General features: G+C 34.0%; 1 protein-coding gene across 1 annotated transcript in view; it reads right to left on the bottom strand.

Moving 5' to 3' along the window:
• Positions 1 to 638: 638 nt before the first annotated feature.
• Smp_161530 (myocyte-specific enhancer factor 2a, putative) overlaps positions 639 to 19,496 on the bottom strand; it is a gene marked incomplete at both ends in the record, with an annotated part of 30,271 nt that continues 11,413 nt past the window's right edge. Inside the window, 5 exons of the mRNA XM_018790607.1 lie at positions 639 to 700; positions 4,027 to 4,368; positions 6,418 to 6,559; positions 6,722 to 6,967; positions 10,817 to 10,977. Coding sequence (XP_018646122.1) covers positions 639 to 700; positions 4,027 to 4,368; positions 6,418 to 6,559; positions 6,722 to 6,967; positions 10,817 to 10,977 — 953 coding nt within the window. The remainder of the gene's footprint in view (positions 701 to 4,026; positions 4,369 to 6,417; positions 6,560 to 6,721; positions 6,968 to 10,816; positions 10,978 to 19,496) is intronic.

The raw sequence follows: 19,496 nt of genomic DNA, 5'->3' as shown, positions 1-19,496 counted from the left end.
TCATCCATAACTACAGTGTGTAATACTCCATACATACATGCACACACACACACGCACCACAGCATGAACTACACTATTTCGACCTACTACTAGTACACATACACAAACAGCATGATAATATTGAAAAATAATAAAGAATGAAAATACAAGGGTAATTTATATCGACAAGAACAATAACAGAGGGAGAAAAGAAGAGGAGGCGGGGGGAGGGAGGGAAATGCTCAAATTGTGAACAGTTTAGTGTATTTTCATTTTCAATCTTTCCACATATATGTATTCTAATATGAAATGATATCATTTCATTTGCACGATGATGATGATGATTATGATGACGCTTTATTGAAAAAAAGGGATCCAATTCGAAAAAAAAAATATTGAAAAATACAAAACAAAAAACAAACAAACAAACTATAAAATGAATGAATGCAAAAGAATAGTTCACCAGTTTGTTATTATGTAATCATAGTCTGGCGCATACACAATAAGAAAATTTCTTTATGTAAAATAAATTTGATGCATTTTTTTTTAAAAAAGGGGGAAAAGTAGATTAAAAAAAGAGGAGTGTTATCTTGAAAATATGGGGTATTATGTATAGATATATGAGATTTCTTATTTTTTTTTCTCTCTCTCTCTATTTCTCATGAGTATTTTGATCGTTTAGCATATTTCGGAAGCACATTAGGCGAGTTTTGAGATTCAGCTGTTCGTTTTTTTTATGAAAAAGTGAAAAATTAAGAAAGAAAAAAAACCTTAATGAAAATGATAGAATAGAAACTATTTTAAAACAAATAAAACGTCATTAGATCCAAGTTTAATTTTGCAACTATAATGAATTATGGACTTGATATAACGAATGATTAAAAATATTCTTCTCTCCCTGCAATATACACTATGATAACATAGTAATATGATAATAATAGTTTGGGTGATCGAGTTCATAATACTGTTAGATTGGACACTCCAAAAACGGCACACAATACAGAGACTAGATCATATTATATCAAATACATGATTCATTACTAGGAATAGAGAACCAAACTAAATGCTATACAATACTTTATTTCACCTAACTATAAGCGATCACTCTTGGTAAATCCGGAGTACAATTCAATGAGAGGGAAGGAAATCACATGTTTAATAGTCAGTAAGCTGTGTGCTTGTTTGTTCATACTCTGTGACCCATTATGTTTACTTCAATTACCATAACGTCACGGTTTAAATCTCGCTTCACTCAACTTCAGAATTTAGACAACTGCTTAATGAGTATTATGTTAACGCTTATGAAAAATATAATATATAAACTTATGTACTTTGCAAATGAATTAAATTATATTCACCCGGGAAGATCACTGGATGATTTGTACAATTAATCTTGGTAATTTTATTCTAATCTTATAAACAATGTTAGTTAAAATGATTTAATGCTTTGTTTAAGATGATTGACTGATTGTGTACAATTGCACAATTACAGATTTCAAAAGAAAATTACAGTGGAATTCAACGATCACGATTTACCTAGTTTCACTTGAACATTGTCATATTGAAAATGGGATTACTAGCTGAAAATCTTCAAGTGGGATGAAAAACGCATGTCCTATCTTCCAATACTAGCTATAATTCATCTATATTAAAGAATACATGAGCTAAAACACCGCTTTGTTGGATATTCCATGACGATTTTAAGATGATTATGTTCCAGAGATTAATCAAGGATGAATGTAGATATGACAGAGACTAATGACGGCTTTATTTATCCTTGTTATATAAACATTCCCATTAAGAAATACAACAGTCTGAATAAATGTATGTATGTCCGTATTGCTCAAGCATTGCTAACAACAAATATATTATATTTATATCGTTGTAGAAAAGAAAAATAAGTTGCAGAACTATTAGAATAAGATCCTCTTGTTGAACTCTACTCTCTTTGTCTTCTATCTCCAATAAATGCTTTCTACTTTTGTTTATTTTATTTCGGTGTCGGGTCATTTTTAGAAGATAGTAATTAATAACTTGTGTAATTATCACATTCTACTATGATACTTTGATATTGCCTTTATAATAAATTTTCTAAATGAACGCTTGATTTGGTTTCCTAAGCTCTGCTAGTAAACCACAGACTAAATCCAAACGGCAACTTGAACACAAAAGGCGCGAAATATGGAAAGAACGCTTTACTCCCAAGGTTCTTTTATGTACAGAAAATCTAGGTTATTTATAGCATTTTAGATGGACTTGGGCTCCTGGAAATTTTTGGAGCGCTACGGAACATAGTAACAGGATAGGTAATCATTCGATCAGAAATGTGACATGTGATTTCTCACTTTCTAGAGGTTCCTGATAAACTTCAATCAAATGTTCATTGGATGAGATGTTTCTCAGAGTTTTCAGGGCTCCTCTTAACTTTTTTTCGAGGAATTTTCTGGGTCTCCCCAACACTTAACATCAAACATTAAATTGTGATAACCGAAGACGGGTAATTAAGAAGATAATAATAATAATAATAATAATAATAATATCATGAGCCGATCTAAGCTCGACCACGATCAAAAATTTGAAAGCACTAAACGGCTTTTTTTTCCTTATATAGGACTCCTTCGTAGTGCTCATCTATGATCCCTCACGATGGAATCCTACCCCGAATCTTTTGCCTCGCCCAAGAACGCTTAACCTCTAGACCACTGAGTCGACAGTCAACGGTGTTAATGTTTAGCTTCAACCAATCCACGATGTCACACGATCATAATCCACTGTTTTCGGTGCGTAACTGCTTTACAACCGACACGGTTGAACTCCATTGGTCACGGCTTCTCACTAAAAATCTAGGTTTGCAATCATGGTCGAACTTATATCGACTAATGATTTTAGTAAAATTCAACAATCTCCACGATCTCATACTGAAAATAATAATATTCGACAAGTAGTAATTAAAGTACCATATAGAATGAAACATAAATATGTTATGAATAAGTATTGATCGTTAATGAAAAACAGTGCATACATAGATAACCAGTGAACTAACTAACCACCTATGCATGCATAAAAAGTTAAAGTACTTTCCACTTTATTATGAACACAGAGATTTACATTTTGAACAAAATAAAAAAAACAAATAGTAAAGTGTCATTTACAACAGCTGGGAAACAAAGAATAATAACCGATAGATTTCTTTTTTTTTTGTATCCAACTACTTGTTTGTTTTTCTCTTTAAGCAATTTCATACAAACTCTTCCATATTTCTGAAATAACAAAGATACCAGTTCGTTCCAGCTGCTTACAACCTGTATTCGTATAATTGTAGTACTAGTGTTTTTTTTTTCAAGAAAAAGTGACACGAATATATATACGTGTGTATAACTCTTTTTAGTTGATTTTAGGAATTTATTGTAGTGATATATATATATATATATATATATATGTCTATCAGTAGCCAGAGGTGAAAAGTTACGGAGTTGGAAGTGAATGATCGAATTACTCAAATTTTCCTCAATTTAAGGGATCATAAATTCTCACCTTCTTTTTTTGATTAAAACAAGTGTGAAACATTTGTTTCTTATTGGCAAAGATTGTGATATCTACACTATTCAAGGTGAAGTTATTCCGTCATCTTTCTTAGTGTAACTAACCATGTTCATCAAACATAACATAGTATTAGTGACAAATCTATATTGTCAAAAGAATTGTGACAATAACATAACATATTCCTTGTCATTAATGATCTATTTTGACATGGTTTGTAGTATCCTATAACAAATGTTCAGTTGAAATAATTCCTAAATCACATCACTTCGAATAGTGTACATACTTATTTGGTATCAAGTTGACTATAGCTCGAAACTTACGGCGCATTAATTATAATTTTTGAATGATAATAATATTATTATGGGACAGCTTTATCTCTAATTTAGATAACTTATAATTAAACTTAAATAAGAAAGGGAACGTCCAGAATGTAAAAATCAGTAATTAATACTGTTAATAACGGGTAAGATTTTAAACACAATACACAAAAAATAGAGAACATACATTCACAATAAGCTGAAACTGTATCCATATTTATACATGATGATCGACTAACAAGTACAGGTTGAGTGATTAATGAATTTTGATTTTCAGCATTTATATTCGATAATGACGATGATGGTGGTATGGACGTAGGTGTAGGAGGACTGTGGCTGAGAGGAAATAAAGGAGGCTCTCGAGATGTTGGAGGAGCTGGTGATAATGATAAAACTTGATGTAATCCTAACCGGTAAAATATATTGGCAGGAGAAAAAGTATGCCAAAGTGGGTGATGAGTATCTGGAGAATCTGCCGATGAATTACCATTGTTATTGTTATTATTACTTCGATGACCATCCAAACGACCTATAATTTAACAAGATAAAAAAACAATGCAAAGAACTAGACTGAATGAAAACTTCCAAAAGAACGAGAATATAGAATTTTAAGGTTAAACAGTCAATGAATAGTAAGTTTACAGAATCATTGAGTGAAAAATGTTGAGATTATAGTAAGTAAAGGTAATAACTCAGTTGGCAAGGTTGAACATTCTCATCGGGTGAGGTGGTTATACTATGTGTTATGTATGCCTGACTATCGCCTATAAGTGGAAGCATCAGTCCAGAAAGCCACTGCATGTTGGAATGAACTGTGTTGATAGATGTAAACTGCAATTAATGGTTAGAGTCGTTGGATGAGGTAGTTCACAATCGATCAAAGCGATGCATTGATTTTTTACTTTTCTCTAGATCTTCAGTCCCAGTATTACTTCATTCCTAAATCTCGAACCATATTCTCAGTGATTAGTCTTTCCCAATATCGTTTTTACCGTGATTATTTCGACTCTTTTGCCATTTATCTTATTAATTTCATAGCATTATATTAATGTGGGGATGGAAACTTGGACCAATGCACATTTGTGTCAGAATCTAAGTTGACTATGATTGACAACAACCGTTTCGTCCAAGTTTAAAGTTCTTTAGGAGTGGTGAGAAACTGCGAACTCACATAAAACCGAAACTACCACATTTATATCTTGCAACATGCAAAATACTTTCAGATTACTCCATGGGATTCAGAGGATTTAAGAAATAGCGTATTTCTAACTAAGTCTCATTATCAGAGGATAACTATTTCATTCCTAATACAACTAAACTACGCAAGCCATGAATTTGTACTAAAACTTTGAGAATCCAACTCGAAGTTAGTTGCGAATGAGCATATGGTTATAAACTAAGTAAACCGTATTTGAAGATTATTCAATTAGTACGTACTTCCTAATAACCAATAGATTTCAGATATCTAATACCTTATAAGTTTTCAATGACTCATAAATTGAAGTCACCGCGTAACGAAATTTGAACAACATTCACAAACAACTTATTAAAAATGGTAAATTAATCAGTAAATCGGTACTGAATATTTAAATCAATTATTGATAAGATGGAGGTTTAATCAAAATAAAATGAACAGTAAGACGTTTTAGAGTCGAATGGATGATAATACAAGTTATAATGAATGGAAGATTTCAACAGGTAATTCAATCACAATTATTGAGAAAAAACGTTAAGACGAAATGACATGACAAATATGATTCTCTACAACGCCAAAAGAAACAGTCTTTATGAATATTGGTAATGTAAATGATAATGGAATAAGGTAAATGAGAGACTGTTATTACAATCTTGTGAAGGAAACCTTTTGATTTGTAAAGTTTTATATTGTGCTCTCTAATCTTTAATTCACTAGGGGATGTATTAAGTACAAACTGATAATTTGTAGCACTGTAATATATTTGATAAAGCTTGCTTCGTCTTACAACCAGGTTACATTATTCTCACAAATTTTGTGGCTTCTAAAAGTTTTTAGGTATTTCTAAACACAAAGTACAGGACTAAATACTCAAAGATAACATTTATATTACTAGTTTAAATTGTTGGTTTTTAAACAAGTCGATTTCTTCTATAATTGTGATGTAAATTGTTTGGGATTTGAACCAATTCCCATCTACAAATTAAGCGGGGAAATTAGTGTCAAAGTTAGCTTTAGAGAAACACTGTTGCTGCTTTAAAGGTCACAGTCTATTGAACGTTGAAAACGAGAAGTTACGAAACCCGTTCTAATAACTTCATACACATTGAAGAAGTTAGTGGTTACTCGAACTCAGTAGCTCAATGGATAACGCAATGGCCATTTGAATTGAAAGATACTAAATTCAAGTCCAAATGTGAACAACAAAACTGACATACAAGCATAGTTAATTAGTGAATATCAAGTATGGTGAAACAGGTCCTGAATTACACTCTACTAGCCCAACACATGAAATATACTGAAACCATTTTTTTTCTTTTTCATTTAAATCTAAACAACAATTTCATAGAGAAATAAATCAAACAAAGAAACAAATTAATTTACCAAGTTCATTGATCACTTCCGGTGTTGACAAAAAATATCCATTTGGTATGCTAGTTTGTCGTAAAACTGTCGAACTACAAGTTGATGGTAATTTCAAATGTTTCAATGCTGGCATTCTTTTTTGACGTGATTGACTTTGTGACTGTTTTTGTTCTTCTTGCTGTGAATGTTCTTCTTTCATATTTAATTCGTCACAGGAATTTTGTGTAACATTTTTGTTGCTGTCATTATTGTCATCACTGTTACTACTAGTAGTAGTATTAGTAGTACTGTTTAGATGATTGGCATGATTCATACAACTTACTTCTGACTTTGTCACTGTTATAGTCTTACATAATAAAGTTGATGGTATTGAAGCTGATGGTAAACAATCTAAATCAACAATATCAGGTAATGTTTTTTGAGTAGGCGTATCAATTTTTTGAATAATTACCATTGATTCCGATGATAAATTATAATTGGAATTGATACATTGTTGTGAAATAACATAATGTTTATTAGGGGGTACAGGTGTAGTAAGCGGACTATCAGTTGTAGCAGTGATGATAGGCTATAAAATCCATACATATGTGTGATAGAAAACAAATAGTAATATAGACATATTTAGGGTGGAGTATACAATAACAATAATTATTATTAAATAACTGAAGTTGTAATATTATTTATGGGAGAGGTAGTTGCTGAAGAGATTGATCAACCGAAAATCCTGAATCCGAGTTCCGTGTGCAGGATCGTGAATGCGCACTGCTGAGAAGTCTCATACTAGGATGAAAAGGTCATCCAGTGCTTTCAGGTTTACAATGGTTAATTTTCTTTTATTTGAACACATAAATATTGGTACAAAGGGGAACCAGATACATATGCGTCACACAAATCTCATTTGATTTGTGTGAGGGCTGTGATACTGCCCGGGTGCTCAGACCGAAGCAGGTGGTTTTCTTAGGGGGCCACACCTCGAGCATTTGACCTCAAGATCTGATCCAAAAGGCAGTGGAGAATCGTAAGGAGATGCAGTCTCATGGTAGTCGGTGACCAACGATTGATTCATACGCCATTCGTTCCTTCAGGATACTGGAACCCATATGTGCACCATTGGTTTGGAATCAGGGTTTTCCAACTAACCTAGGTGGACGCGCCGTGTCCACCAACACGGTTAAAGAGCCGGACATTCGTTTTTCGTCCTCTCAATTTCGTAAACAACACCCCTGCAGAGAGAAGGCAGTGAGTGGGACTTCCCTGGCAGAGGGTGCATACGCGTGGCTGTGTGAGAGCATTTGGAGAGGGAGAGGGGACTCTCCCCACTCTCGGCCGTACCAGGGCATTTGGAGGCCTTTGGTAGTCTAGCATCGATCAGTTTATGATTTCAATACAACAGTTTATAGGTAATTATCTAAACAAAACGTTTATGGTTTAAATTAAACAAATAATATCACTTCTGTAGTGAAGCAAATGTAAAAAAAGTGTAACTATTACGATTGATTCACAGATTCTAATTTTATAGCTAGTAGGTAACTACACCGTTACAGTTTCATATTCCCATAATGGTAAGCTTCCGATGAACCTATTAACTATTGCTGTGTGATTCACTATCCCATAACTATTTTAAATTAATTGTGTACCGCCTGCTTCGCTCTTTGTGATATATGACACAATTGTTTGTAAAATATTTCATATTTGGAATGTTTGTGGTCTGATGATTCACACATATAAGCCAGTGAGTTTTGGGGATAGCTGCTGGGTAGTTGGAAACAATAATAAAAGCAGGGCTGGTGTTTTCTATTTTCGGACTCAAGGCTGGGGATCAACGGACTAGTAAGAGCGAAGTATACGTTAGCCTCAGATCAAGGTTAACTGTGATGTTCGGAACGTATCGTTGGTCAATTCCTAGGACACTAGACTAAACACGGAATAGCATATGAGGGGTTGAAAAATTATAATCGGAATTCTGATTAGCAAATCTAACAGATGATATTGATTGATGTCTTACATATAACATATAGATGAGAGAACAAACCTCTAGAATACTTTTGAGCTTCAATTCCAAACTCAGTGATTCACCATTTGCTACTTAGTAGTTAAATGAAATTAGCCATTATTACAGTGGAAAGTGAATAATAGATAGTCTACACCTATTCATATTCAGCCGGAATATGCAAAACAAATGATTGATTATGAAATTTAATAAATCAACGAGGTATATAATTATGTTGTTATAATTTGAGCTAAACACGAATAATAGTAGACTGGTAATAAAAATGATTAAACAAATTTTTCATGTAAATATTAGTAAAGTAACTAATGATAATAATACGTTAGTTTAGGAGAATAGACTACTCCCTTCTTCTATATAGAGTACAACCAATCCTATTAGGACATTTGACAATGGTAGTGGTAAAATTATTGATTTACTTAGAAAAGAGAACAACACACAAAGCTCACTACACAACTGAGATAACAACAGAAGGGTCGTGCTGATCATAGTATGATAAAATGGCACCGATAAAACAGGAAATAAACTGCAGAATAGAAAAACAACTGAGAGAAAAGACTAGGCAACTAGTTTTTCGCATTGATTAATTGATTGTTCTGTAGAAATCAAAGCTGATTTTATCTAGTAGTCCATAAGATATGGATTAATTATAATTCAACAACTGAAATACATAAAGTTTATGTTTTCAATTAGAAATGTGTAAGAAAGTGGTGAAAAGTCAGATAGTTTGGAAAATTTATTGATATTAAATTATTAGAAAGAGATGTTTGAGATCAAACTCGATTTCGCGCTCTTCTTCGAATGTGGTTACAGTCATGAATGATTTGTTGCTCAACCGGCTCTCTCTATATATTTAAATGATGTATTGAGCACACATTTCGATAACACTTAAATCAATCACTACTTATTCAATATTTATGGTCTTACCCCTGACATTTATTGTTCAAGGTAAAGAAAAGAAAAGCCACAAACATTTTAATGTCAGCCACACATTGAGATAAACAAAGTGGTTTCTGATTATAACATTGTGTGAAAAGTTGTCCACAATTGCACTTAGCTCAGTGATAAAGTGACTTGGTTTAGCGCTGATAACCTCACTGGTAAACGTTGATCACATTAATAAACTATAAATATCAGTATATTCATTAAATACGTTTTAGCAGTTTATGTGATTCGCCTGACATATTATTTCTATGTGGTCACTTGTTAAAGGTTTATTCACTTCTGATATAGTTCATGACAATGATCAAATTCTATCGATCAATTTGCAATGTGGCCACTACTCTGTGTGACTCAACATAGTGTGCCTTATCTTTGATTGACAGCCGGTTGGGTTCAATCGAAATGAAACCCTAGACGTATGCTCAAATTGGTGTTTCCCATACCATCTGGACCTACATTATTCAGTGTTTATTTCCATTTTATGTCGAAAACAAGAGAAAAATAGAATGTAATCAGAGATACATTAGATCTTGGAATATTTGTGATATTTTTTGGATTCTTTAAGTTCGATGGTTCAATAGTAGAGCAATAATTGTAGTTCCGGATAACGCCTACAGCGATTATGTAACATGAAAGTGAGTTTATTAGTTATTCCACGAATCTCAAATCTGTTTAATCTGGTGATTTTGTTTGTAGTCAGTTGTCTCCATGGGTTTTATTATGGTTATTTGTCTTTGTATCCAAGTTGACTATCTTGTTCCGTTGATCACTGAGCATGTTGTTGATAAACCTTTTACAAATGGGTCAATAGATCAAGCATAATTCGGTGTATTAGTGATTGATATGAATACCATGCTTCCAGAAATTTCTGAGGATCATGTCAATCATAGAAAACTCTGACAAAAGTGATAAATAGTATGTCAGTCAGTCAGTCACAACGTAGAACTTCGTACGTACGTACATTAGTTCGAGTTGCAATACTACTTTAGCACAGAGATGAAGTTTTCCATTCAAATCCTATAGTGATAGAAGTAGTAAGAGTATAAGCATTATGTGAAAGATTAGGGTTTGAAGATGTTATTGAAGGAGTATAATCCAGTGAAATAAATTTGGAAAGAGAAAAAGGATAGGGACATGAAGAATTCAAAAGGTTAGAATTTGGTAGAACACAAAGAGTGGATGCACCTTCGCCATTGAAAACGATTTTGAGCCATGTCATTCAAAATCGTCTTACCGCTCTTCAACCGACCTGTCTGGCATAGTAGGACCTTGAGGAAAGATTGTTCCAGCCAGCATAGCTCGGTTGGTTCATCACGATAGGCAAGCCCGACCACCACGTCAAGGTAGCAGCAACGGTCGGGAAAAATAGTATGTAGGTGGACTGATTAAAAATCAAACCTAAGACAGTTATTACAAAATCGACAACTAGTTCATAATAACGGTTTGTATAAACTTAAAATTACTTACTTTATCAAGATTAGTAATTGAATTTGTTGTGAAGTGATTGACAAGATTTTCATATACACCATTTCTATAATCATCTATTTGTTCGTGCTGTTCACATGAATCAGAATAGTCATGTCTATTACTTAAATGTGGCAAATCTGGAGGTCCAAGTTTGAAAGCTACTGTATACAAGAAATTCAACAGACAAAAAAATATTATTACTTCTTTTTTTCACAGTAAACATTACAAATATAGAAAAAGATTTTAATCGGTGTCAAGATTTTGTCGACTACCAATTTAAGAGGGATGATAAGACTTTTAAGCTAAGTGAAGAGGCCAACTGGCTTAACTACCTCGCTCTCTATGATAAAACTAAGAACTGATGCGGAAACATTTTGAATTTATAGGGAAAGGGACTGATATTAAACATTTTATACCATTATTAATGGCGTTCGGGAGACTCTGGATTTTGTAAAGATCTTCATTAAAGAGAACTATATCAACTGATTCTGCAGATAGGTGATCAATCCTTGAAAAATAAGATGTAACTTCTAGGAGCATATTTATGAAGTTAAATAAAAACAAAACGTACGCAGGTCTAAAAAACACCACTAGATCTGAACAGATCAAACACGACCAACAGTTCTTGATGAAAAAAGCTTTAGTAGTTTAATATAATTTCTGACACGCTTGTCAAGAGTTCTAGGTGGACAGAGTCGAAGGTTTCTCCCTGAGAATCAAGGAATGTGCTTACGGATGTATATAAACCGTTTATCGTCTAGTAAAAATGACACATCGGTATAATGAGAGAAAATACATAATCACAAAAACAAAGAGGGATACAATAATAGCAGAATTGGTTTATCCTTTCGCCAGAGAAAAAAGACGAAACGAGAAATAAGCAATATAGAAATGAAGCTCATAGAATCAGGAAACTTTGACATGGTGTTATGAAAATAGAACTCGTTAAATAAGTTCAGGTTTGTGTAAAAGAATTTTAACTGTTAAGCAGTTAAGGCGTTCCACTTTCAGCTACGAATTCCTGGGTTTGAAACCCACTCAACTAACTTCAGTTTGGGTAACTGAGCAGTATCATTATATCGTACACTAAGATTGTAGCGTAAATCTAAGTACCTACTAAATAAGTAAATTAATTTTTTTAATCAAATTCCAATCATACTGGTGAAGACTGACAACACTGTTTAACCGTCCAAACTAAAGTAAGAGAAGTGGGATTTAATGCTGCAACCAGTTGATTGATTTCATTGTTTACACAACGAACTTGTAAAATTATGCGATGGAAGACTTGGCTTAGGTTAATTTATAAAGTCTCTATTTTGAAATCAAGAAGACTGTAACTCTCAATTGTTTAATGAGTTATCTTTATTTAATTTTTATTTAAACACATAAATATTAGTACAAAGGGGAACCAGATATATATGCGCCACACAAATCTCATTTGATTTGTGTGAGGGCTGTGATACTGCTCAGGTGCCCAAACTGAGGCAGGTGGTTTTCTTAGGGGGCTACACCCGGAGCCTTCGACTTTAAGGTCTGATCCACAAGGCAGGGGAAAATCGTGAAAAGATGCAGTCCCATGGTGGTAGCCGGTGACCAACGATTGATTCATACGCCATTCGTTCCTTCAGGATACTGGAACCCATATGTGCACCATTGGTTTGGAATCAGGGTTTTCCAACTAACCTAGGTGGACGCGCCGTGTCCACCAACCCGGTTAAAGCGCCGGACATTCGCTTTTCGTCTTCTCAATTTCGTAAACAACACTCCCGCCACGAGAAGGTGATGAGTAGGACTTCCCTGGCAGAGGGTATATACGCGTGGCTGTGTGAGAGCATTTGGAGAGGGAGAGGGGACTCTCCCCACTCTCGGCCGTACCAGGGTATTCGGGGGAAAAAGAAATCACTGATAATAGGGCTTTGTAATATATGATTTAAAGTTTTGTTATTTTTTTATATTCATATCTTAATACTATTACGTAAGTAGATTATACATTAAAAATTGGAACAATTCATTACTCTTAAGTAAATTATTTTGTTTGAACAGACTATTTTGGTTATATATATATATATACTCTAATCAATATTCTTATGGAAAATACAGATTAACACATAATCCAGGTATGTATAATATTTTTTTATGTTTCCAACTGAATTTTTCATTCTGTAAAATAAAACTTTGAATATTAACTTTGTTATATCTGCATGAATATTAGCTAACGTAACCAATAATCAGTAAAGATAATGATAACTACGTCATCAACAAATAATGTAAGCAATTCACGGGATTAGATTTTAATACATACGTATAATATAATGTAAATATACATATATATATAGCATATGGATCAGTTGTGCAATACCATAAGAGAGATAAACAGACAGATAGATAGATAGACATATATCAATAATTTTTTTTTGTTTGTTAGATAATAAAAAAGTTTGGCTGATGTATGGTAACAAGCATGAATAGACACCATGTAATCATGGAAATACAATACACGTATTCATATATATATATATATATATATATATATATATATATATATATGCTTATGCATTGGTAACAGTAACACACATAAGGGTATGTCTATTTACACAAATTGAATACAACTATACTAATTGGAAAGTCAATCTTATTGCCTATGAAAACAAAAAAAAACACAAACTGAAATTAACATGTGATTTTCAAAAATAGCACATTTTATTGAAAGATAAGTAAAAAAAAACTCTTTTTGATTCTCCATCATCTCCAACATCTATTCATCTTTGTATGTATGTTTGAAGAATTATTATTAAATTATAACTGATAGATAATGTACTTCTATAATGAAGAATTCTATCACTAATACAACCTTTAAACAATGAAAGGTTGTTTTCTACGGGTTGGGGTTGCTGAACCCATGGCCAACCCTCCTCCTTTACCCGGGCTTGGGACCGGTAATAACCCTAGAAGAGGTACAGGCGGAGTTGACAGAATGAACAGACAACAGAATATATATATATATATATATATATATATGAAATGACTTAGTTTGTGAATTTTACAGAATATAACTCAAAAAACAACCATGGTTATTCATAACCAGTGATCTTGATTACTTGGCTAACCAACTGATTGTATGACTGCAAAATATATAACATTGGCTAGGAAACTATTTAATGAATAATTTGCAGGAAATTGAATTAGTTCTGTTGGGTGGTCAACTGTAAACAAGGAAATTATTATATTAATCTGGTACGGAATCGAAGATATGACTCAACAGTCAATTGTCTGGACCGTAAAGCTTCAACTGTAAGAGGCTACGTAGCAAATAAAACTAATGTATAACTAACCAGAATTTTATATATCATAACAGAGTGCAGAGAGATAAAAAATCAATAAGATCCATAACATGGGAGTGGAGTAAATAGATAACTTTAATAGCAAACTGAACACAAAACGTCAAATACACAATGAAGTCAAATTGAAGTATGAGAAGGGACTAACGCAAAGTTTGATATGGTGGGCAAGGTCTTAATGGATTATGTTATAACTTGTGGCCGAGTAGATGCCCTGTTAAATGTATAACGTTATAAGACCGCCAATCAGACAGCAGCGAATTATCGATTGGAACAGTGACACGAAAACCTTACGAGCAGTCTAGATTACGTATCGATCCTGCCATCTGCCTAGCCCAACCAGTTAAGTCCAGAACAGCCTCTGAGGTATGAATCATTATGTCACAAAAATACTGAGTTTATATACCAAAGAGACTGACCACGTCGTACCAATGAAATAGAAAATAAGATTTGTACAAGATTTAGGCAAATGTGGCTGTGAATGTGGGAGGCAGTAATTAATGGACTGAGGATAACTCAAGAATGGTAAATCGTATAATAATAGTTTATAGTTCAAAATAAAGCTCATGATAAGGGGAACATGAATACGAATAGTTTAGTTATTTAGCAATTACATGATAAAAAATCTATGCATGATATTGCTTCATAAATAGATCCAAAAGTTACCATTCATTATTCTTATCGGGACATAGCAGATTAGAGAATAAGAGACGTAAAAAATTTAACCTTAATCATTCGATTATGGGATTGAATTATATTTATTTCCCTGTTTCTTAATAATGTATGCTGCAGTGGGATCGAGATCAATCTCCGCTGTTTCGGGAAAACTGAAGGATACAATTATACTAAAAATCAAACTAAGTAAAACTGCATACCTAGGGAAGGTGACATTATTTTTATGATCAGGATAGACCAACTGCAAAATGTCCATGAAATGACTACCGATATCTTCAAACAGGAGCTAGAAGTAAGAAGATATGACGTGTTACCAATTATATCAATGAACTCAGACAACTACGGATGCGAATTCAATTAGGACAGCGTCAAAATTATGGATCGAGAGAATTCGAATGCTAAAGAGCTCCTGAAAATATGGTCTTCATGACAATCTGTAATCAATAAGCATATCAACATGGAACCAATCTACCAGTCTATGTGGAAAAGGTCGATGAACCACGTGATCAACAGAACAAAACGTTCCACAGGAATACTAAGCAAAATGAAATGCACTAGACCTATGAAAACAGCCATTCATGGACATGGTCATTAGAATAATCCTATTTAAGGCTTATGGATTACTAATTAAACAGATCACTTTTACATGAAACAAGAGCTGATGATATTGCTGAGGGAAAATGGAAACTTCGTAATAAAGAATCTAGCTCGAAAAAATAATACAGTCGAAAATTTATATTCGTCTTCCTTTTATTTTCTACTTTGATATTATGGTGCAGCCGCGTGATCATAGGATATTAGGCAATGAAAATGAATGGTTTGATGAAACTGTGAACTTTTATTGGCTGAGGTAGTTGGAACAGTGACTTAGTGGTTAGGTCACTTACCTTCCGGTTATTAGGTCGTCTATTCTAACAGCCGCGTAGTACTACTAGTCCTGGTGAAAAAATCAGGAAGCTGTTGACCAGTAACTCGAAATCTCTTTATATTTCTTTTTCTTCATCTTAGACTTAATCGTTTCTACCACCATTGAGAGTGTTACTACTCCTACTATGATTTGTTTTGACAATTTCATTTTGATATACTAATGTGGAGTGATAACTTTAATCTATACACACGTGTGTCAGGTGCTACCATTTACACGACTGATTGCCACAGATATCAACACGAATACTTAACCACTGAATACTCTGATAAACAGTGCTTGATGACATAGTAATAGGTTGGGACAAGACTAAGATCTACCAAATAACCGAAGATGTGGCAGCAGTTCTCAAAACTAATAATTATTGGGGTGAACCTTGTCGTCCAGTGAAATAATTCGACATTGGAATTTTAATGACAGTCGTACTCGATTGTTAAAAGCGTTGGCAGATATGCCTGGAAATCAATTGTATTAGACTTTTTATTTAATATTACCGTCAACGTTTTTCCGAAATCTGACTATATTTCGAACCCTTGTGTTCATCTTTCCAATGAGGTTGTCTACTTATATCTAATGCAAGTTTTTTAAAACAACGAAATATGAATAAGAGAATTATCAAACAAATCTTGAGGTCAGTAAAGTAGTGTGGACCTAATTGGTCATATTATTTGTCTGTCAGTTACTAGGTTATAAGCTAGAACACTTCAGAATCTCAAAATGTTTAACATCATAGTGTGGTGTGTGCTACTGATGTCCACAGATATAAGTAGTATGTATCATCAATCGAAAGTGAAATGCCTGGAGGCAAAAGATTAAGAAGATGAAAGAAAAGAGAACGAGAACAGAGAATGATTGGTCTGGGAACAGCCAAGTCTAAGATAGTTGATTGACATTTTGCAAATGAAGTATTTACTATTTGGTTCTCAGATCTTACTAAGAGATTCTGTAACTTTGTGTTTAAACACATTCAGTTGTACCCGCCTGCGTTCTCGTTCACTACAAAAGTATTAATGCAACACAAAGTTTATTATTGTGAATGCAGGAATATTTCAAGTAAGTTTGCTACCGGAATGATGATTACAAACTTTCTATTAGCTTCTTACAACCCATACTACTTCTACACTTTTATTTGAACAATGGAGGAAAGAAGAGAAACAGGAATAAGAACTTTATTCCAAGGTAAGTTATGCGCAGAAAATCAAGTGTATTTAGTCTCTTGTGAACTTCGACTCACGGAAATTTTTGGAAAAATATCAAATTTAGTACCAACATGAATTACCTAATTACAACGCATTATCCTTAACTTTTCCAGATATTTATGACTGAATGCCGATTAAATGAAATATTCCCATACGTTCTCTGGGACATAATTATCATCGAAACACATAAACATTGGTACAAGGGGCCACCAAATATATATGTGCCATACAAACCCTTGAATCTATGTGTTGACTGGGATACTCTCCGTGTGCCCAAACCGAAGCAGGTGGTTTTCTTAGGCGGCCAACTATCGAGTCTTTGACCTAGAGGTCTAATCCACAAGACAGTGGAGCAACGTTAGGAGATGCAGTCCCATGGCAGCCGGCGACCAAGAATAGGTTTATAGACCATTTGTCTTCTTAGGATCCTGGAGCATATGTGTACCATTGGTCTAGAATCACGGTTTTTCAACTCCCCTGGGTAGATCCTCTGAACCTGCTTATCCGGTTTAATTGCCGAACATTCGCCCTCTCAATTTTGCAGAGATTAGGAATTCCCTGGCAACGGCTATATACACGTGACCATGTGAGAGCATTTGGAGAGGGAGGGAAAACTCTCCACATCCTTGGCCGTACCAGGGAATTCAGGGGCCCTGGACCTTTATAGACTTTAAAGAACGACATTTTAAGACTGCTCAACACATTTCATCTTCACTAAATACTAGATCCTCAAAATGTTTAGAAATGTGTAACCCATATTTTAAGTATTTTAGCCGCTACACTTTTAGGTTGCAATTAACCTAATTATGAATTATATTTAGAAACTTCATACCTTAAGGTTAAATCTTCCGATTTTTAGTGGTTCCATCACACAGAGCAAAGATTTTAACCACGACATGTCAACTAATTATCAACTGCTAATGAGCGTTTCTAAAGAACTAACCAACACTTAAGGTTTAATGTTATTCACGAGACAATAAGAAACTAAATAATTAAAAAAATCAAAGTAATTTCTTTGAATAAGTAGATAGGATCTTTAATTACTTCATTAATATAAAAAGATGAACAGAGTCAATATGAATAACATATTCACTAATTATACTTTCTTTTAAAATTGTACACACAATTAGTGTATAATATAAAAAGCGAAAGTTGTTTAAATGTGCACATTCAAAAAGTCGTGGTGTTTTAAAAAGATCACAGGAATGATGATTATCATTATTGTTGTTTGACTTTAAAATTGGAATTTTGAATTTTATGTACAACATTAATGATAGAAATAAACAACATTCTTATTTTTTTTAAAAAAAAAATAAACAACAACACAGAATTATCCAGTGATCTATGACCATTGTGTTGAATAACTTATAAAGTACAATATGTAGAGTCAGTCAGTCAGTCATAATCAACGTAGCGCCTGACACAAATATGAATCAGTGTACGTTATCCACTCCTGACACTATACTTATGCCCCCAAATGCCCTGGTACGGTCGAGAGTGAAAGGAGTCCGCTCTCCCTCTCCAAATGCTCTCACATGGCCACGCGTATATAGTCTCTGTTAGGGAAGTACTACTAACTGCCTTCTCGTGACGGGGATGTTGTTTACGAAATTGAGAGGACGAAAAGCGAATGTCCGGCACTATAACCGGGTTGGTGGACACGGCGCGTCCACCTAGGTTAGTTGGAAAACCCTGATTCCAAACCAGTGGTGCACATGGGCTCCAGTATCCTGAAGGAACGAATGGCGTATGAATCAATCGTTGGTCACCGGCTACCACCATGGGACTGCATCTCCTCACGATGCTCCACGCCTTGTGGCTCCGGGTGTGGTCCCCTAAGAAAACCACCTGCTTCAGTTTGGGCCCCTGGACAATATCACAGCCCTCACACAAATCAAATGAGATTTGTGCGGCGTATATATATCTGGTGCCTCTTTGTATCAATATTTATGTGTTCAAATAAATAAATAATAAAAAAGTTACCAAACCACCGCACCAGCATAGGCAACATGAATTGAGAAGAGAATTGAAATGATAACATTATGAATGACAGTTTAAACAAAAAGGAGATTAGATAGAGTTCAAGAAGAAAGAGTAAATTGGTGGAATAAAAAAATATAAAATATTTGCTATCAAAAACTTAGAGAAAAGATTAGGTAGATGGATCTGCACTACAACAAACAATTAGTATCGAAAGTCTTACAGAGCAATGGTTTATTTCTGGAAGAAAACCAGAAGCCAATGTATATAGTCATTTTATAAAAAACATCAATAAACAAGACTGTTTCTCTACACACATCTCAAACTAACAGTCAATGACTCCATCGAAGTATCATATCCTAGTCCATAAGCACTATTAGCATTATTCTTAATTCCTCCCAATTCATTTATCATGATACTCTAACATGAACAGCTGTTGAGAGTGTATGGTGCGTGTTACAGCGACCTCACTCATTAAAGCCTGATAACCTCATTATCCAGTCTAACTAATCTCATGACCAAATTACTAGTAGTAAGTTGTGTTGAATTCGCTATACACAAGC

The sequence above is a fragment of the Schistosoma mansoni genome (assembly GCF_000237925.1).
Source record: "Schistosoma mansoni, WGS project CABG00000000 data, supercontig 0049, strain Puerto Rico, whole genome shotgun sequence".
Taxonomy (NCBI): domain Eukaryota; kingdom Metazoa; phylum Platyhelminthes; class Trematoda; order Strigeidida; family Schistosomatidae; genus Schistosoma; species Schistosoma mansoni.
This window is presented reverse-complemented; position numbering and strand designations above follow the sequence as displayed.